The 22539-nt window shown below is 45.9% G+C and overlaps 1 protein-coding gene across 1 annotated transcript in view; it reads right to left on the reverse strand.

Moving 5' to 3' along the window:
• ITPK1 (inositol-tetrakisphosphate 1-kinase) overlaps window positions 1-22539 on the reverse strand; it is a 208147-nt gene that overhangs the window by 13113 nt on the left and 172495 nt on the right. The window contains exons 6-9 of the mRNA XM_068254616.1: window positions 12403-12501; window positions 8480-8520; window positions 1966-2131; window positions 519-586 (exon numbers count right to left, since the gene is read on the reverse strand). Of these exons, the coding sequence (XP_068110717.1) occupies window positions 519-586; window positions 1966-2131; window positions 8480-8520; window positions 12403-12501 (374 nt within the window). The remainder of the gene's footprint in view (window positions 1-518; window positions 587-1965; window positions 2132-8479; window positions 8521-12402; window positions 12502-22539) is intronic.

Here is a 22539-nt window from a genome sequence, read left to right on the forward strand (position 1 = left end):
TCCATCTACCTCTCCATTCAGGTGTGCCATCTTCACCGGATATACTCCTCTCAGGAACACCGGTGAGACCCTGAGACCAGCACCCCAAAACTCCTAACTTTTTAAAAGCTGAACATTTTCTGTACTTACATTTTAGCATAAGCACTGCTGATATCGGATTTGATAAACATCAACCCCCAATCCAGAATTTCCCCCTTATAAAGGGTCCATACACCCGTCAGATTTTTTTAAACGACCCGTCGTTTGGACGGCCGGTCATTCAGTCGTCCGGACGTCAAATCGGGCGTGTGTACAGTCCGTCGTTCAGTTGATAAGACTGGTCTTGAACGATCCGCCTTATCAGCTGAACGACGGACTGTACACACGCCCGATTTGACGGCCGGACGACTGAACGACCGGCCGTCCAAACGACGGGTCGTTTAAAAAAATCCGATGTGTGTATGGACCTTAACACCTAGTGGTTGATGCCATTAAGTAACACTCAAAGGAGGCGGAGACAACACAAGCCTATCACTCACCGCAGTCAGAACAGAGGAGGACTCCGGCTTGGAAACGTTGTGACTGTTGAAGAAGATGGATTCTCTGTCTGAACACAGAAAAGAGAAACTGTCACAACCTATTCCATGGAAAATGATCATGTGTTCATTTATATAGCACTGACATCTTCTGCAGCACTTTACAGAGTACATAGTCATGTCACTGACTGTCCTCGGAGGAGCTCACAATCTAATCCTACCATAGTCATAGTGTAATGTCCTACCATATTATTATGTATTGATATAGCACTGACATCTTCTGCAGCACGTTATAAAGTACATAGTCATGTCACTAACTGTGCTCAGCAGAGCTCACAATCTATTCTCTACCATAGTCATAGTCTAATGTCCTGCCATATTATTATTCTGTATTTATATAGCACTGACATCTCCTGCAGCACTGTATAGAGTACATAGTCATGTTACTGACTGTCCTCAGAGGAGCTCACACTCTAATCCTACCATAGTCATAGTCTAATGTCCTACCATATTATTATTATGTATTTATAGAGCACTGGCATCTTCTGCAGCACTGTATAGAGTACAAAGTCATGTCACTGACTGTCCTCAGAGGAGCTCACACTCTAATCCTACCATAATCATAGTCTAATGTCCTACCATATTATTATTATGTATTTATATAGCAGTGACATCTCCTGCAGCACACTACAGAGTACATAGTCATGTCACTGACTGTCCTCAGAGGAGCTCACAATCTAAACCATACCATAGTCATAGTCTAATGTCCTACCATATTATTATTATGTATTTATATAGCACTGGCATTTTCTGCAGCACTTTTCAGAGTACATAGTCATGTCAGTGACTGTCCTCAGAGGGGCTCACAATCTAATCCTACCATAATCATAGTCTAATGTCCTACCATATTATGTATTGATATAGCACTGACATCTTCTAGCACTTTACAGAGTACACAGTCATGTCCAGACTGAGTGTTAGCAATCGCAGCACATGGGGCACTTTGTAGATTGGAATTGCTATTTGCAGCGTAAAAGACGCCTAACCCTGACCACCGGGTGCTGCTATATGCTTACTATATGCTAGCAACATGTTCGTCTAGCACCCGGCTCTTCCTGTTTAATAAGCCAGCACCTATTCAGTAAGGAATCCTTGGGCTATATATCCCAACACTGCTACTGCCTACAGAGCGCACCCTAGTGGCCGCAGCTCTGGCGCTTTGAGTCCGTCAGGAGAAAAGCGCAATATAAAGGTTATCTGTCTTGTCTTGGATCCCAAACTGCTACTAGAAGGATCAGGTCCTGATCTCTTCAGGTGACCGTACAGGAGGACAACTCAGTGGGAGAGACTTGTAAGAGGCAAGAATGTGTGACTGCTGAGCAAGGCCGCCTCGCTGGCGTTTCCTATGAAGTCATCATTGTCATTTCAGGTCCACTTAAAAATTCCTCACCTGAAACTCCTTGGGAAAAGTTCTTCAGCGATGGCCGTTCCACCACCGTGTACGACTCTCCGACCACAAAGACTTTATAAAGCACGGCGTTGTGACTGATGAAGCTCTGGATGACGCAGGGCGGCTGTATCCTCCGCAAGCCTTCCGCGTTAAATATGATCGCCATCTACAGGAGAGACAGAAGACCTGTGTATGAGGAGCGGCTGGAGAGGAACCCGCAGTGAGCAACTGAGCCCAAAACAAGACAACGGAGATGAGAGGTATATGGAGGCTGCCATATTTACTTCCTTTTAAGCAATACCAGTTGCCTGGCAGCCCTGCTGATCCCTCTGCCTCTAATACCTTTAGCCATAGCCCCTGAACATGCATGCAGTAGATCAGGTGTTTCTGACATTATTGTCAGATCTGACTGGATTAGCTGCATGCTTGTTTCTGGTGTGTGATTCAGTTACTATTGCAGACAAATAGATCAGCAGGGCTGCCAGGCAACTGGTATTGTTTAAAAGGACATAAATATGGCAGCCTCCATATACCTCTCACTTCAGTTGCCCTTTAAACAATGCCAGTTGCCTGGCTGTCCTGCTGGTCTTTCATGCATCAGTAGAGTCTGAATCACACACCTGAAACAGCGTCTAAAGCTTAGAATCGGTTCCCACTTATAACCAAAATGTACCCGTTAGGATTCATTTCCAGTTGTTAAAAAAAAATAAAATGGTTTGGAACACTTCAGCAAATGGAACGCTGAGTCCGAACTTGCTGCCTTTTTCTGGATGAGCAGATGCGTTGTCCACAGCCAACTCTGGTGCAACGCATCCGCCCCCAAATGTGGCAAAACAGAGCGCAGCGGACCCAGAACTGTCCTCTCTGTGCCAAAAGGATCCATCGCAAATGGGAACTGAGCCTAAAAGTATGGGAAGAAAAGAATCAGTGGAGCAGCCAGGCAACTGGTATTGTTTAAAGGGAACCTAAACTGAGAAGGATATGGATTTTTCCTTTTAAAATAATACCAGTTGCCTGAATCGCCTGCTGATCCTGTGTCTCTAATACTTTTAGCCACAGCCCCTCAACAAGCATGCAGATCAGGTGCTCTGACTGAAGTCAGACTGGATTAGCTGCATGGTTGTTTCAGGTGTGTGATTCAGACACTACTGCAGCCAAAGAGATCAGCAGGACTGCCAGGCAACTGGTATTGTTTAACAGGAAACATCCATATCCCTCTCAGTTAAGGTTCCCTTTAAAAGGGAATAAATATGGCAGCCTCCATATACCTCTCGGTTCAGGTGTCTTTAAAGGACAACTAGAGTGAGAAGTACATGGAGGCTGCCATATTTGTTTCCTTTTAACCTTCCTGGCGGTAAGCCCGAGCTGAGCTCGGGGTAAGCCGCCGGAAGGCACCGCTCAGGCCCCGCTGGGCCGATTTGCATAATTTTTTTTTGCTGCACGCAGCTAGCACTTTGCTAGCTGCGTGCAGTGCCCGATCGCCGCCGCTACCCGCCGATCCGCCGCTATCCGTCGCGCCGCAGCCGCCCCCCCCCCAGACCCCGTGCGCTGCCTGGCCAATCAGTGCCAGGCAGCTCTATGGGGTGGATCGGAATCCCCTTTGACGTCACGACGTCGGTGACGTCATCCCGCCCCGTCGCCATGGCGACGGGGGAAGCCCTCCGGGAGATCCCGTTCTTTGAACGGGATCTCCGGATCTCCGATCGCCGGCGGCGATCGGAGGGGCTGGGGGGATGCCGCTGAGCAGCGGCTATCATGTAGCGAGACTTTGTCTCGCTACATGAAAAAAAAAAAAAAAAAATTTAAAAAAAAAAGATTTGCTGCCCCCTGGCGATTTTTTTGCAAACCGCCAGGAGGGTTAAACAATACCAGTTACCTGGCAGCCCTGCTGATCTGTTTTGCTGCAGTAATGTCTGAATCAGACACCAGAAACAAGCATGCAGATAATCATGTCAGAAACACCTAATCTGCTGCATGCTTGTTCAGGGTCTATGGCTGAAAGTATTATGCTAGGAGTTTTTTTCGGTGGATAGCTGGCTTGATAAGATAATTTCCGCCAGGTCCGACCTGATTTCATTTGTTTTCACTCTGATCAATTTTCTGATCGCTGCTATACAAATCGATCACAAAATTGACCAAAAATCATATCTGACCTGTCGGAAATGATCTATCGAGCCATCCATCTGCCGAAAAAATTCATAGGGCTCGATTCACAAAGCGGTGCTAACCCAGTTAGAGACTTTAGGCATGATAACCATTGCACCACGCTGGTGAAAAGCCAGTTTAGGCGTGATAAGTTTAGGCGTGATAAGTTTAGGCGTGATAAGTTTAGATAAGTGTAGATCGCACGCAAAGTCCCGCACGCAAAGCAGCGCCATTAAACTCTATGCAAAGTGCACCAGACTTTGCTAGCGCAAAACTTTTGATCAGCTGTGCACTGCGGTGCTAACCCAGTTGGTGCTTAAACTTATCATGCCTAAACTTATCACGCCTAAACTTATCACGCCTAAACTTATCACGCCTAAACTTATCACGCCTAAACTGAGTTTAGGCATGATAAAGGACTTTTCACCAGCGTGCTAACTGTTAGCACCGCTTTGTGAATCAGGCCCATAGTGTATTCCCATCACCTCCTGCAACTTAAAGGACAACTGAAGTGAGAAGAATATGGAGGCTACCATATATTATATCATATTTATTTCCTTTTAAACAATACCAGTAGCCTGGCAGCCCGCTGATCTATTTGGCAGCATGCAACTAATCCTGTCAGATCTGACAATAATGTCAGAAACACCTGATCTGCTGCATGCTTGTTCAGGGTTTATGGCTGGAAGTATTAGAGGCAGAGGATCAACAGGACTGCCAGGCAACTGTTATTACTTAAAAGGAAGTAAATATGGCAGCCTCCATATACCTCTCTCTTCAATGCTAGGTACATAGCATTTCCTGGAAGATCGTTGAGTTGAAACATTTGTTTCCGGAATGTCCAATCAGCTCCCCATTGATTTCCAAATCACAACAACTGATTGGACATGTGAGAAATAATCGTCGCGACCTGTCGATCTGGCGGGAAATTGAATGGTGTTTACCCAGCAGTAACAGCAGTTGGGATGATGGGTTACTATAAACAGTGATAACACCACAGAGACAAAGTGTATAGAGACAATTTAGACATGCAGAATTGATGGCAACACAAATTTCGTACGGATAAAACTAACAGCACAGTTATGCAATTTTAAGCCCAATCTACACGATACGATTCTTTGTACGATTCGATTACGATTCTATTTACGATCCGATTAAATCCGACATGTCCAATCGGGATTCAATTCAATTCAATTTGATTCTCCATTGCAAAACAATGGCAAATCGAATTGCATTGAATCGAATCCCAATCGGACAAGTTGGATTTAATCAGATCGTAAATAGAATCGTAATCGAATCGTACAAAGAATCGTATCGTGTAGATTGGGCTTTAAACTCACAATCTTGTTTACTCTGCCGACTTCAAAAATATTTTGCAAATGCTCACTTTTTGTTAGGGATGAATGACGAGATGAAAATAGTTTCTCCAAACATTCAAATTTCATGTAAACGTTATGCAGCTTTACTTGGGCCAATAAAAACTGACAGGAAGTTATTCTGATCAATTTCAATCTGCATATAATTTACATATTATTTTAGAATGTTAAGAGAAATCTGCTTCACATGAATCATCCCTTATGCATCGCCATCTACTCTAGACTAATAACCAACTCATTTGATATTTAAACTGAAGTGAAAATAAACTTATGGTTTAATGAATTGTTTGTGTAGTACAGCTAAGAAATATAAAATTAGTAGCACAGATATTTTATTTATGTATTTATATAGCGCAGATGTATTACGCAGCGCTGTACAGAGTATATTGTCTCGTTACTAACTGTCCCTCAGAGGAGCTCACAATCTAGTCCCTACCATAGTCATATGTCTATGTATGTATTCTGTAGTGTATGCATCAGTCTAGGGCCAATTTAGGAGGAAGCCAATTAACTTATCTGTATGTTTTTGGGATGTGGGAGGAAACCGGAGTGCCAGGAGGAAACTCACGCAGACACGGGGAGAACATACAAAATCCTTGCAGATGCTGACCTGGCTGGGATTCAAACTGGGGACCCAGCGCTGCAGGCGAGAGCGCTAACCACTAGTTAACCGTGCTGCCCGATATGAGTGTCATATTTTCCAGTACAGGAAGCGTTAAGAAACTTCACTTGTTAACTATGCAAAAGAGCTTCTCTGAGCTCTCCGACTAATTTAGTCAGAACAGTGCTACTTTCTGAAGCATTTATACATCAAAGAAACAGTGTCAGGCAGCTTTAGATAAGATTTTATTGCAGGGAAGTTTAAGGCTGCTTCCACACAGGGACGTTACAGGCGCACGTTAGTGCAGCCTGTAACGCTCCCCAACTCACAGCAATACAAAGTCAATGGGGCTGTTCACACTGCCCACGTTGCGTTACACGTAACGCTGCACGTTCTTCAGAGCGTGCAGCATACTATAGCGTTCCAACGGCTTAAGCCGCGTTAGACTGTTTGCACATGCTCAGTGTTGGGACGGAGAGGAGGCGGGGAGAGGTCGCTACGTAGCCGCGCACATGGCTACTCAATATGCACTGCACTGGTGGCCGCTGATTGGCTGGCAGTACCACGTGATGCGGAGTGTTTCACTCCGCATCACGTGGTCCCGCCGGCCAATCAGCGCCACTCTCACTGCCCTAATGCGGAAAGAGCCGCTTAACGCGGCTCACTCAACGTCCTCTACCAACACCGGCAGGCGTTGCATTAGGGGACGTTATGCGACCATAACGTCCACTATAACGCAACGTCCCGGTGTGTAACTAGCCTAAAAAGAGTCTGAAGCCAGATTAAAAATGGCTTTTTAGCTTATATTCAGCAGGGGCATGTTTGCCTCTGCTAAAACGCCGCTATCCCGCGGCATAACAAGGGGTCTTTACCCCCAAATCCCCCCTGCTAGCTCCGGGGAGCGCTTCCGTGTGAGGCAGAGCTATGTGCTGCAGCCCTGTCTCACACGCGTCCATCAGCGGCGGATCTCCGCCTCTCCCCGCCCCTCTCAGTCTTCCTTCACTGAGAGGGGCGGGGGAGAGGCGGAGATCCGCCGCTGATGGACGCGTGTGAGGCAGGGCTGCAGCTCATAGCTCTGCCTCTCACGGAAGCGCACAGGGGCAGCAAAATCTACGACCAAGAAAGTCGTGGATTTTGCAGGGGGGATTTGGGGGGTAAAGACCGCTCGTTCTGCCGTGGGAGAGCAGCGTTTTAGCATGGGCAAACATGCTCCTGCTGAATATAAGATAAAAAGCCATTTTTAATCTGGCTTCAGACTCTCTTTTTATACACATAACGACGCCTAACGCCAATAGGCGGCGGCTGGTCGTTTGTGGTTTTACATGGAAACGGCCGCTCGCGGCCGCTGGTCCCGCTGACGTCCCCCAGTGACGTCAGCGGGACTAGGAGTGCTGACGTCACTGGGCAGCGGGAGAGAGGCGCACGCAAAGTAACTGGGAGTAACGCAGAGCGGAGGATCGGGACGCCGGCACCGCCAGAGGGGGAAAGATACTGTTGGGCTGTAATGCCTGAGATGCCCTATACCCATTTACACACGTGAGTGCGCTGGAACTGCGCAGGCCTTTTTGATTAACCAAACTGTGTTACGCTATGTCTGTTTTTATATATTTTTTACATGTGGAACTGTGTTATTAAAAGTGGATACACTCGGCTTTGAACAAAAAGCAGTGTGGAGGCTGTGATTTGAAGTTTGCCGCTCTAAAGCTATGCGCTAGACCCACCTGGATTGTGAGGTGGTGTCCATCTTGTGAGCTGCTAGGTTGAAGGGGTTAATGTCCAGCACAGAGTGGAGCACATTGACATCACATCAGTTTGCAATCTGAGACTGCAGTAATGCACTATGTTCGGCCTTTGTTTGTGTTCTAGTTTGTAGATCTTGGGAGGAGCACTGTCACAACAACGTTGAGGATTGATAGTTGCTGCTAGTGGGTTATTACTAGTGATTGTGATTTTTGCATTACTTTTTTGGGCGATTGCGTCTTGCAATTCTCATTCCAGTGAATACAAATTGCGACACGTTCCCCGGGAAACCGCTGGATGCAGCGCATTTGCAATCAGCGATAATCTCAGACGCACCTCAATCACTGCAGTGGGAGTAACCCTATAGGATTACTTGTGCAGTCGCGCTTCACTGATCGCCAGTGATCAGCAAATTGCGGGCAAAAAGTGCCCAAGTGTGAATGGGCCCTAAATGTTAAATGGTTTTGATAAATGTGAACTGTAAATGTATATCTGAATACTGTTCCATTTTATGCTGTGTTTCCGCTGCAACCAAACTTTAAGTCCACTTTAACATGACAATTAGATGCTTAAAATGGAAACCATATACCGGTTTTTATAAAGTTCATGACTCCCTGGAAAGACACCCAGTACAGAACGCCGGTGGCCTTACCTCGTGGGAGTTGGTGCCGTGAGCTACTCGGGTCTTGCAGACTGAGGACAGAGAAGAGAGGTGTCAGAGCGCCTCACTATGGCCGATTTACTAAACTACATTTAATATAACTGCAAAATATTTACAATTGAAAAAACAAGTAGAACCCCCCCCCCCCCAAAAAAAAACTTTGAAGTGAACAAGAGACGAAGCACCCTCATGTATTTTACTATATATATATATATATATATATATATATATATATATATATATATATATATATATGTGTGTGTGTGTGTATGTATGTATGTATGTATGTATGTATGTATGTATGTATGTATATATATATCAGTGAGAACATTAGAGAAAACACCTACCCTGCTCTCGGTTTCATTCTTTGCTATCAGACATCTTTATTGAAAGTGAAGAAAAACAGTGCATACTTATTAGAGCTTCGCTACAGTCATAACAAAGGGGAACTGAAGTGAAGAGTGAATATCAATGGAGTAAACAATAGGCTGTGCAAAGTAGAATACAGAAAATACAATCTTAAAACAATACGATACAAAATAAACAGAGAAGGTAGTTGAGGTCACCAACATACAAATTCTCTGATAATTGTGCATCCAGAGAGAAGAAAGAAAGACATTGGCCTCAATTCACTAAGTTTACCTCCTGTCTTTAATAACGTTTCTAGAGTGGTCACCATGGTGATAAGGCATGTTGTATTCAGGAAACATTTTACCTCAAGCAAGCCTAACGTTAACTCTTCAATCCTTAAAGGAAAGGTTCAGGGAGGGGAGTAAAAAAATAAAAATCAATTTCCACTTACCTGGGGCCTCCTCCAGCCCATGGCAGGCAGGAGGTGCCCTCGCCGCCGCTCCGCAGGCTCCCGGTGGTCTCCGGTGGCCGACCCGACCTGGCCAGGCCGGCTGCCAGGTCGGGCTCTTCTGCGCTCCAAGCCCCGACACTTCTGCGTCCCACGTGGGCGTGCTGACGTCATCGGACGTCCTCCGGGCTGTACTGCGCAGGCGCAGAACTACTGAGCCTGCGCAGTACAGCCCTGCGGACGTCCGATGACGTCAGAGCGCCGGCGTGGGACGCAGAAGTGTCAGGCCTTGGAGCGCAGAAGAGCCCGACCTGGCAGCCGGCCTGGCCAGGTCGGGTCGGCCACCGGGAGCCTGCGGAGCGGCGGCGAGGGCACCTCCTGCCTGCCACGGGCTGGAGGAAGCCCCAGGTAAGTGGAAATTTATTTTTATTTTTTTAATCCCCTCCCTGAACCTTCCCTTTAAAATAACTCCAGAATTCTAAAGTCAAAGACAGGCTAGCGTGTGAAAATAACTACAGAGGAGGTAACTTAACTACAGAGGAGGTAACTTAAGGAATGAAGAGATAAGATAGCTCTCTCACTGTGTGGAGGTAAGTTTTCTCTTGCCTTATTATCTCCAGCATGATCTTTGTGAATTGAGGCCAAAGTCTGAGAAAAAAAGATTGGGTGTCAAATCTGGATACGTAAAAGAAGTAAATGAGAACCATACATAGGAATGAGCCAAGGATTCCACATTTTAGAAAAGGTATTAAAGGTGTCCTGGATACAACTCGTAAGAGATTTATTTTGGCAAATTAAGTTAATTTTGGCCACAATTTAATTCCAATCGAGATCTTTAGAAAGTCATTTGGGTCCGATGGATATTCTAACTGCTGAGGCAAACTTAGCGAATCATTAATTTTCCATTTGGGAGAATGTATCAATTTTCGCATTAAGAAGCGCATTAACTGGACATGGGCTGATAGATTTATTTCATAAAATGCTAGCCATTCTATACAATCTAGACCCTATTGCCTTAACACTCTGTTTCATTCTCCACTGCTCAGCTTGTAATCAGCCCTAATAAAATCCCTGATTGAGCATTCAGTCTGGCTTTGCTCAGGAATTATTATAGCTGAGTCTGTCTTCTCTGATGTCTTTTCAAGCCCAAGCCTGCCCCTTGTGGCTCTGCTATAATGACTCAGTTATAATAATTCCTGAACAAAGCTAGACTGAACACTCAGTCGGGGATTTTATCAGTGCTGGTAAGAAGCAGGCTGAGCAGTGAAGGATGAAACAGAGAGCAGGGTAGGTGTTCTCTCTAATGTTCCCACTGATATACAGGATCTTCTCAAAAAATTAGCATATTGTGATAAAGATCATTATTTTCTGTAATGTACTGATAAACATTAGACTTTCATATATTTTAGATTCAAATACACACAACTGAAGTAGTTCAAGCCTTTTATTGTTTTAATATTGATGATTTTGGCATACAGCTCATGAAAACCCAAATTTCCTATCTCAAAAAATTAGCATATTTCATTCGACCAATAAAAGAAAAGTGTTTTTAAAACAAAAAAAGTCAACCTTCAAATAATTATGTTCAGTTATGCACTCAATACTTGGTCGGGAATCCTTTTGCAGAAATGACTGCTTCAATGCGGCGTGGCATGGAGGCAATCAGCCTGTGGCACTGCTCAGGTGTTATGGAGGCCCAGGATGCTTCGATAGCAGCCTTAAGCTCATCCAGAGTGTTGGGTCTTGCGTCTCTCAACTTTCTCTTCACAATATCCCACAGATTCTCTATGGGGTTCAGGTCAGGAGAGTTGGCAGGCCAATTGAGCACAGTAATACCATGGTCAGTAAACAATTTAGCAGTGGTTTTGGCACTGTGAGCAGGTGCCAGGTCGTGCTGAAAAATGAACTCTTCATCTCCATAAAGCTTTTCATCAGATGGAATAATGAACCCACTTTTGAACCAGAAACAGCGGCAGAAGCGCCTGACCTGGGCTACAGAGAAGCAGCACTGGACTGTTGCTCAGTGGTCCAAAGTACTTTTTTCGGATGAAAGCAACTTTTACATGTCATTTGGAAATTAAGGTGCCAGAGTCTGGAGGAAGACTGGGGAGAGGGAAATGCCAAAATGCCTGAAGTCCAGTGTCAAGTACCCACAGTCAGTGATGGTCTGGGGTGCCATGTCAGCTGCTGGTGTTGGTCCACTGTGTTTTATCAAGGGCAGGGTCAATGCAGCTAGCTATCAGGAGATTTTGGAGCACTTCATGCTTCCATCTGCTGAAAAGCTTTATGGAGATGAAGATTTCATTTTTCAGCACGACCTGGCACCTGCTCACAGTGCCAAAACCACTGGTAAATGGTTTACTGACCATGGTATTACTGTGCTCAATTGGCCTGCCAACTCTCCTGACCTGAACCCCATAGAGAATCTGTGGGATATTGTGAAGAGAAAGCTGAGAGACGCAAAACCCAACACTCTGGATGAGCTTAAGGCCGCTATCGAAGCATCCTGGGCCTCCATAACACCTGAGCAGTGCCACAGGCTGATTGCCTCCATGCCACGTCGCATTGAAGCAGTCATTTCTGCAAAAGGATTCCCAACCAAGTATTGAGTGTATAACTGAACATAATTATTTGAAGGATGACCTTTTTTTTTTTTAAAAACACTTTTCTTTTATTGGTCGAATGAAATATGCTAATTTTTTGAGATAGGAAATTTGGGTTTTCATGAGCTGTATGTCAAAATCATCAATATTAAAACAATAAAAGGCTTGGAACTACTTCAGTTGTGTGTATTTGAATCTAAAATATATGAAAGTCTAATGTTTATCAGTACATTACAGAAAATAATGCACTTTATCACAATATGCTAATTTTTTGAGAAGATCCTGTATATGGTAAAATACATGAGGGTGCTTCGTCTCTGGTGCACTTTAAGAATGACATGCAGACGAGTTGCTAATGATTTCAAATTAATGCAAATTTAAAGCAGCTTGGAAATGGAAATATTAAGATTACTTTCACACTGACACATTGCAAGGCACCAGGCAATATAATCGCATTGCAATTGCCCCATACTAAATAATACAGTAATAATAATAATATTGAGATAACATACTGAAGGGGAAGCGCAGGCCGTTCCTCTCTATGAGCGTCAGCGTGTCGTCCCCGCATTCTGTGGACAGCTCCATGAAGGGTGGAGAGCAGAGCCGCTCATCTGTAATACAAGGACAAGGCAGGGGTTACGTATACAGATCAATGAGCACATAGGACTCGTGCATACATTCCATTTATAGCAAACAGCACAGAGGGCAGAAAGCACTGTGCAGATCCCGCATGCAGTGTAGCAGGATTACAGGCATGGATTGCCGTATTTTTTGAACTATAAGACTCACTTTTTTCCCCTCAAAAGTGGGAGAGAAAGTCACTGCGTCTTAAAGTCCAAGTGCAGAGAGTTCCTGACTTGTGAACGCCTGCCAATACGAACCTCCAACCAATTGCAATGTTAGGGACTACCTTGTACTGTGCCCATGCAGAGGAGGACACAGGGGAAAAAACAGGGGACATGGGGACACAAAGGGGCATAGAGAAGGACACAAGGGGGAAGCATGGGGGGCACAAAGAGGCACAGAGGGAAGAGGTACAAGGGGGCATGATGTACAAAGACGGCATAATCCACAAGATGCCCCTTCACCATGGATGCTCCAGGTTTAGTATATATTTTTTCCCGCTGGTTTTTGTACTCCAAACTTAGGTGCGTCTTATGGTCAGGAGCGTCTTATAGTCCGAAAAATACAGTACTTTACAGTACTTGTTACAGGGGAACACATTGAAATGTTGGAGAAGTAGAGGCCCTTATGGCTTTTGGAAAAGGCCTAAAGGCTGGTACACACCATCCAATTTTAAATTCTGATCCTATAGCCTAATACACACTTCCAATTATGATTGGCCAATCACTGACCGATTTTACCATCTCCATGTAGTATGAGGGGCAATATACATTGGATACTATGAGCAGATTGTGCAGGTAAACTCTGATACTACATGGAGTTGCTAAAATTGGTCAGTGATTGGCCAATCAGAATTTAGGCCTAGAACCCACTCGAGCGCTTTGAGCGTTAAGGGCCCTATCACACTTAGGCGATTAGCGAGCGATTCCCACTAATCGCTAGTGCTTAATTACTCTATGGAAGCGTTCTCACTGCCGCGATTGGCGCCAATCGCGGGTGGTCCGCGATTAACACCAATCGCAAACGTGTAGCATGCAGCATTGGGTTCCAGGCCTTAAACCGTGTGTACCAGGCATATATCAGATTGATCAGATCTGGGAAGAAAAGTATACAGCCCACTGATTGCCAGCGACCGACCCCAAGCTCAAAATCAATCTATTTCTCGATCAGAAGCAGATCACACATGCTGGGAATTATTGAGCAAAAATACTGACTTTGGTTCCATCTGTATATCCTTTCGACTCATCTTCATATCCAATTGGAAAAATGATTGGAAATCTGATTCAAATTATTGCCTACATGTGTACTCCATCTTTCTTCTATATTCAATCAATGTCAGATCTAAATATCAATCTGATCACTTGCTCTAATAAGATCTGGAGTGTGAAAAATTGCATGGTGTGTATCCAGAACTGATCTCAGAACTTCCTCTCTGCTTTAAAAAATAAGCAACATCATAAATTATCTTTACAGAAAAACATTTCTTTACAGCTTACAGAACTTCTGCAATAAATCTGCAGTGTCTATTTCCTGCTTTCATGGAAGCAGACAAAGGGTTGACATCCTGTGTTTACATATTAGCTGTGTCTGTGGAGGAAGAAGACTCCTGAGCTGACAACTGAGAGATCAAATTACACTTGTGATTACTTACAGATGAGGGGGGAATTTGACAGGCTTTTCTCTCTAAATACATACAGGGTGCATTTCTCTGTTTTTCTTCTGTCCTGTGCACGTATTCAGGTCTTGCTTCCTTGTTCCCTGCCCAGCTTTGCCAAATAGGCAGATGGCTACGGTGGCCTGCAGTGATCAGAATGACCCCTGAAGCCCACCTAGTCCGCCATTACAGGTTGGGGTGCGCAGTCCGCCATGCTATGAAAGGGGGGAGGCGGGTCTGCAATGACTGCTTTCATAAACTGTCACGTTCAGTCAGCTGCACACAATAACATACTATACACATCAGTATCTCACGCTGCAGCAGCGGAACTGGCAGGAGGATAAAAGTGAGATGGAACAAAGTCCTCATATGTGACGGATCATCAATCAGCATTTCCTGAAATTAACTACCGCAATAAATCCCCCCCCCCCCCCCCCCCATCTCTCGTGCCTCAGTCTTCGCTGCGGGATCCGCATGGTGCCAGCCAAAGTTTACTGTAAAAGGATCGCAGGGAATTTGGGAGAGCCCCGTTTCTGGCAATGCGACCAACGCAGAAATAAACAAACATCTGGAAGCGAAACGCCAAATAAAGTAAAAACAGGAGCAGAAGTTTATTCCCACCGACAACGCTCCTCGTCTCCGGGACGGCTAACGGTTTAGAAGCGAGAAATGCTTACAACTCGTCCGGAGGATTTATTGCCGTTGCCTGAACGCAGCAGTTCCAGAACTCATAGGGCCCGTTTCCACTTGTGCGGTGCGGAATCGCTGCTGATTCCCTGCTGACGAAATCGCATGCGGGTGCGATTCCGCATGTATATTTTACCGCGATTTCGCATGTGATTTCGCATAGGTTAGTATTGATGCGATTTCAACCATGTCACTGCCTGTGTGATTTAACATTAGCTCGTATGCGAAATCACGGTAAAATACGCATGCCAAAACCGCATGCGATTTCCCTACGAAATACATTAGCTGCGATTCGCATAGCGGTGTGCGAATTCTGCGGGGTCTACCGTGCAGATTTCTCCCACACAGAAAAATGCTCAGGATTACTGACAAGTGGAAACAGGGCCATCCACTTGTATTGGCTATGCGAATTCGCATGCGGATTCGCGATAGTGAAAACGTGCCCTTACTGGTCGTGACAAATTGCTCCCTCGCCGTCCTCATCCGCCTCCTGGATGCTCTGGTAGATGCCCTGTTATCTCCGGCCAGTCAGCGCAGACCACCTGTGCGCACACTCCTACATTGCGCTCCTATGGCTGGGAGTGTTCTGCACCTGCACAGTAGTGTTGCGCAAGCGCAGAATGCTCCCAGCAGTGGGAGCATGGCAGGGTGTGCATACGCAGTATGGCCCGGGGCATTTACCAGAAGATACAGGAGACGGATGAGGACGGTGAGGGAGAAGTCTGCTTGGAGGGGATGGAAGAAGCCCCAGGTATGTGTATAACATTTACACACCTTCGTCTCAGGTTTACTTTAAAGAAAACCTGTAACGAGAAAAAGTTTTCCTGGGGGGTACTCACCTCGGGTGGGAAAAGCCTCTCCTAACGAGGCTTCCCCTGTCCTCCTGTGTCCCACGGCGATCTCGCTCTGGCCCTCCGAACGGTGGGGATGTAAATATTTACCTTCCCGGCTCCAGCGCAGAATCGGCTCTCTGCTTGGAGATAAGCGGAAATAGCCGATCGCTGTCGGGCCGCTGTACTGCGCAAGCGCAAGTCTCCTGCACAGTAGAGCGGACCCGACAGAGATCGACTATTTCCGCCTATCTCTGTGCTGAGAGCTGCAACAGCGCCCCCGCTGGAGCCAGGGATGGTAAATATAGCAAGCCTTGTCAGGCTTGTCGAGCCAGGATTGCGGGACGCTTCGGGGGAGGGGGAAGCCTCATTGGGACCCTGAGGCTTCCTGCTCCCGAGGTAACTACCCCCCAGGGGAACTTTTTTTTTGTTACAGAGAGCTTCAAAATGATATGCATCTTTCCATAGTTACATTGTATTACACAGGGTGACTTTTTCTGCTGAATGGAGCTGCTGACACTGGGGAAAGTGTCGTCCTATGTAATACAAGTAACTATGGAAAGATGGATATCATTTTGAAGCTTTCTTTCTCCTCTTTCCAACAACATCTAAACCCCCACCCTACGCCTTTTAGTTTTCGTTATTTTCGCTATCAAAATCGCATTTGCCGCGACTTCGATCGCGAAAATAGCAAAAACTAAAAAGCGTAGGGTAGCGGTTTATATATCGTTGGAAAGAGGAGAAAGAGAGCTTCAAAATGATATGCATCTTTCCATAGTTTCTGCACTGCTCGGAGTCCCTTTAAAGAAAGCAGTTGCAGCGCGCAAGCCTAAGAATGTGACTGAACTGGAGGCTTTTGCCCATGAAGAATGGGCTAAGATACCCGTAGATCGCTGCAAGACACCTGTGTCAAGCTATGCTGCACGTTTAAAAGCTGTTGTAACTGGAAAAGGATGTTGTAATAAGTACTAAGAATGAATGTCACTTGGGGGTTGAATAAAACTGATAATGATGTGAGCACAGAAAAGACATTTGTGGTTATTTCATTATAAATGTTATATTTGTCTGACTTATAAGTGCCTCTTTGATTTAATTGTAAACAAGATGACTGAAATGATCAAAATCAATGTCAAACTGGCCAAAACACTCAAAATAATAATTTTGAACACAACTGTAATTGGAAAGTATACATATAGTGTCAAACTATGATGCAAACTGATTTACCAGATATAAAGAGGTTTTCGATGAAGCCTATTTGTTGAGTCTGGCAGCACGGATACAGAGCTGAGTTAGAAAAAAAAAAATGGCTTCCTCCCCAAATTGTCCCCAGACTATGATACATACACTACATGACACATAGGCATAGGACTATGGCAGGGATTAGATTGTGAGCCCCTCTGAGGGACAGTTAGTGACAAGGCGATATACTCAGTGCTATGGAAGTATAAATACTTAGCAATAATAATAACTATCAGTAAATAGAATTTGGGGATCTCTCGGGCTGTGCAATGCTGCCACCTAGTGGAATAACAAACACTCACAACTTGCTATCTGAAGTTTAGAGCTTCTATGGAACAAGCATGTAAAAACATGAAAGCTGTGTCCTAGTGCAGGCAAACTTCACAGTAATATCTCACGGTATTGTCTGCAGGATACAGACAGCACAGCCTCCCTACAAATCTGATCTTGTGCTGCAAAACAGCAGCTACTGACCTCCACTGTCATCACAATCCAGCATCCAGAGCTCTCCTGCCGTCACCAGACGCCAAAATTACAGGAACAAGAATAGTACTAATGTAGCAATACACAATTAAGAAGGTATTTCTGTCTTTGTTGTCCCTGATGGCTTGCTACACCTCCAGATCCGCTGCAATGCAATGATGCTCCAGCTTGTTAATATTACAGAGCCACAATAATCCGACCTGCATACAGACTGTTTTGGATTGTTTGATCCTCATCAGTGCATGGCATGGATTAATGTGGCTCTATGGGGTAGGACTTGAAACACCCAGAGTTACAGACTAACCAGCAAGCTCATTGGGAACCAGAACTCCCAGCAATGTGTAAGGGGCTGAAAGGGATAAAAAAACAAAACAAAAAAAACTGCTCAATAAAATGCTATGTAAAATCTTCTTATAACAGAAGGTATTTGTGATTATTCAGGTTGGAGTGCACACTCCTAGGAGTTCTGGTTTACCATGAGCTTGCGGGGCAACTTATAACTATGCAGTGTTCTCCCCAGAAATGTTTTCCAGCCGGGTGGCATGAAATAGTAGCCGGGTGGCATGAAAAAGTAGCCGGGTGGGGCGATATGAGAGAATGCAGGGCTGGTGCTTCTCTGCGCAACTCTGCTTACAGCATAGGAGGAGGTGAGCCAGTGAAAGCCGGGTGCTCATCAAAACTAGCCGGGTGGAGCACCCGGCTAAAACAGCCTGGGGAGAACACTGAACTATGGGTGTTTGAAGCGGACTTGAACTCAGAAAAACATTTATTTGTTACAGCTGATACAAATCCTGCAATAAAGCTGCAGTGTGTCTACTTCCTGCTTTCACGGAAGGAGACATATTGTTAACTTACATCCTGTGTTTACAAATTAGCTACTTCGCTGTGGCAGAGGATATTCCTGAGCTGACACAGCTGAGAGGTCAAATTATGATGGTGATTAGTCCCATATGAGGGGGAATTAGAGAGGCTAAACTCTCTAAATACATACAGGGGTTGATTCACTATCACTATAGCACCCCGTACTGCACGCTTAGCGTGCCTTATCAGAGTTAACACACCTTATCAGAGTAGCATAGCAAGCGTTACGAACCTATGCCTGCTAATTGGCAATGACGAGAGCTCCACTCGTCCTGCCCTGAGACCCTGCGGGTCCAATCACTTTACAGGACATTATCCCCTCACTTTGATTGGCCCAATAGGCTGCCTGTCAAGTTTCCTGGCAAGCGACAGGCAGCCTATTGGGCCAATCAAAGTGCTAGGATAATGTCCTTTACAGTGATTGGACCCGCAGAGGCTCAGGGCAGGACGAGTGGAGCTCTCGTCAATGCCAATTAGCAGGCATAAGTTTGTACAGCTCGCTATGCTACTCTGATAAGGTAAGTTAACTCTGATAAGGCATGCCAAGCATGAAGTAAGGGGAGCTATAGTGATAGTGAATCAACCCCACAGAGAGAACTTCTATATGCTTTCCTTCTGTCCTGTGCAAGAGCTCAGGTCCACTACTTCAATTTCTGGATTTTAGTGTCTGAAAGCCCTGCAATTTTTACACAAGTTTTTAGACCCTAAAAAAAATCATACCCCTAGAAAGATCTGCTGCAGCCCTGCACGTTATTCCCTTCCCATGGATTCAGCCCTGGGTTACCGCACTGAGCTGCGGATTTCTGTCCAGAGCCTGACTCGGGGTTACCGCTAAGGAGGTCAGACAGAAGGAGATCAGAGCTGAAACTTTTAGGTTCTAATGAAAATAAAATGTATTTTTATCATTTATTATTATAAAGGCTATGGGGTGTGTAAAGCAATACTGTCTTGTTCATGTTTGGGGTACGGAGACACATGTTGAACCTGTTTTGAGGACAGCAGAGAGTAACAGGTTACAGTAACCCGACCTCCCGCTACCGCGCGGCACAGAAACGCGACTCCACGTCCGCAGCTCCAGTTCTCGCAGGTTGTAACCTGTTCCTCCCTCGTTCACCAGATAGGATGCTGGAGGGCGGAATTCCACCACCGTCTTCCCTGTAACTTTGCAAATAAAGGCTTCTAATCAACATAAAGGGGCCCATACACTTACCGATTTTCCCAGCGATATACAGCCGATTCGATCACTGTGATCGAATCGGCTGTGAAATCGTTGCACAAACGCTGCCCGAATGATCGATTTCCATCCAAAATCGATCGTTCCCGTCGATTCCCGTCAGTGTGGAAGATTTCACTTGATCGCCGGCGGGTCGGGAGTGCGTCGATAGCGGCTTTCGAATGCCCGACAACCGACGCTAGCGGCAATACATTACCTGCTCCGCCGGCGCGAGTCCCCGCTATCACCGCTGCTTCTTCTCCGTGCTGGGCCCCGAGTCCGGCAGGCTTCACTTCCTCCGGCCCCGGCAGGGAGTTTAAACAGTAGAGCGCCCTCTAGAGAGGTATGGAGGCTGACATATTCATTTCCTCTTAAAGGATACATCCAGGGAAAATACAAAACAAAAATCCACTTACCTGGGGCTTCCTCCAGCCCGTGGCAGCTGGCCTGTGCCCTCGCCAAGCTCCGGTGGCTCCTGGTCTCCTTCCGCTGCTGCAGATGCCGACCTCGCCAGGCTGGCTTCTTCTGCGCTCCAAAGTGCGGGTCATGTGGTCACGCTGACGTCATCAGGGCCGTCCTGATGACGTCAGCATGACCACGTGACCCAAACAGTGAAGAGCAGAAGAAGCCGGCCTGGCAAAGTCTGCATCTGCAGCGGAGGACACCGGAAGCCACCGGAGCTGCGGCGAGGGCACAGGCTGGCTGCCACGGGCTGGAGAAAGCCCCAGGTAAGTGGATTTTTGTCCTTGGACGTAACCTTAAACAATGCAGATTGCCTGACAGTCCTGCTGATCCTCTGCGTCTAATATTTTTAGCTACAGACCCTGAACAAGCATGGATATGTTGTGACAGGCCTGTCTCTGTGCCATCTGCTGCAGAGCTTACAGTTAACCCATCGCTATCTAATAAAACACAAATTATTCAGATCCTGGGTATTCCCGACAATTAAGAACAGCACTAACTGAGTTCTTATAGGTAGTTTTTTGAACATTATGTGCAATAGACAGAATTCTGAAAGGATGACTTAAAGAGACACTGAAGTCTTTTTTTTCACCTTATTTTCTTATAAAGTATTCCTCAGCATTAAATTCTAGGTGGAATCGCCACATTCCTGCAGCAGAACAAATGATTTATGGCCCAGAAATAGCCCTGCAAAGTTCCAAGGCTCGCAGACTTGTCTTTCTGGTAGAGGCAGAGCTTTGCACTGTAGATCTGCCTCCTCTCTAGTCAATCTCCGCCTCTCCCCGCCCCTCTCAGTCTTCTTTCACTGAGAGGGGTGGGGAGAGGCAGATATTGACTGGATAGGAGGCAGAGCTACTGCGCAAAGCTCTGCCTCCCCTGGGCAGCACAATCTGCGACCTGCAAAGTCGTGGGTTAGCACTCCTTATAGTCAAGGTGAAAAATAAGTAACCTTTGTGAATCCACCCCTATGTATCATATGCGTACGATGAGCTTAAACTTTAATTAAATGCTACGTTTTATTCATCGTACAACTGTGACCCTAAAAACAGCACAGCGAAGCCAGAGTATTCTGCAGACACTCACCATTCCTATAGGAATATAAACACGCAGGTAACGCTCTATACAGCCCAGGCCACTCTGGGAATCATAATACAGACATCAGACATTACAGCATCTGCAGCAGTCAAGCTGGCCTGGCTAACATCAAGCGGAAACACTCTCTGTACCGTGACAGCCTATAGCCGGGCCGAGAATACAGCTGACACTATCCATAGCTGGCGGATCAGACTCAATTACATGAAACACGCATTCATCTTCCGCCCTCTGTACACCTGATCATTTTACTGTCAGCTACTTGTGTGCAGCAACGCAATGAGCTGTCCATCCCATCAGGGGGAACTTGGAAAATTACAGAAAAAACAAACAAACAATCAGATTCCAAACTAGCCACCATCGCTAAGACCAAAGAGCTGTCCAAAGATATCAGGGAAGCAGAGTCCTGGGCTCTGCCACCTCCCGGGATCCCCACTCCACATGCAACCCCAAAAGGGCTGCGCAGGTGGACACCAATGCTACCACCACCAGGGGAATCACCCTGCCACAGTTTCGGTTGGTTTCGGACCGATGCAGTTGAAATCTACGTCTTGCATGTGGCACTGCGGATCTGACAGGGCGTAGAGTTCAACACTCGTCGTTGCGCGGTTCCGCTGCTCCCGCCGATCGCGTTGCTGTCTCCCTGCCATCTATATGATGGCAGAACTGTGTGAGCCGGTCAGGAGCAGATTTCATTGACTCCTGGCCCTGTCATCACTGTAAGCCAATCCCATTGACGGCGTCAAGAGCCAATGAAAGCGGCTCCTGACCGTCGGCGGGGGCGATGGATGATTGTGGCGATTTGTCAGTAAGTGCCGTTTTACCGTAGCAGCAGTCTCTGGTCCTCAAGGGGCAAGAGACTGCTGGTACAGAATAGGGATGGTCGGAATGCCAATTTCCGATTCCGCGGTAAATCCGCATTCCGTGATGTACCGATTACCGATTCCGCTACCAATTTTCGCATTCCTATGCGGAAATTCCGCCCGACTTTAACATCGATTTTCTCAAAAACTATAAGGTCTTTTTGAAAACTTTTTTTTGCATCTTGTTCAGAAGATTCTGATTAATAAACCCTGACAATAGGCAGATGCAGGTTTTCTGCATTTTACATTACAGTAAAAATCCGCCGACTTTAGCAATTAATAGCAAAGCCCCCTTAAGTCCTAGAAACACCAAATTTTCAGGGTTTATTAAACCGAATCTTGTAAACAAGATGCAAAAAAAAGTTTTCAAAAAGACCTTATAGTTTTTGAGAAAATAGATGTTAAAGTCGGGTGGAATTTCTGCGATTTCCCGGCGGAAATTTCGGCGATTTCCGGCGGAAATCCGCCTACGGCGCTTGCATTACCGATTTCCGCATTCCGATGCGGAAATGCAATTTCCGATCGGAATTTCGGAAATTGCATTTCCGCGGAATCCGAATGAGCATCCCTAGTACAGAAGTACAGTCGATAAATTGGTCTGCAGACAGTTTTGTCGGCCAATAAAAAGTGCAAATACTTGG

Source organism: Hyperolius riggenbachi, chromosome 9, assembly GCF_040937935.1.
Source record: "Hyperolius riggenbachi isolate aHypRig1 chromosome 9, aHypRig1.pri, whole genome shotgun sequence".
NCBI classification, from domain to species: Eukaryota; Metazoa; Chordata; class Amphibia; order Anura; family Hyperoliidae; genus Hyperolius; species Hyperolius riggenbachi.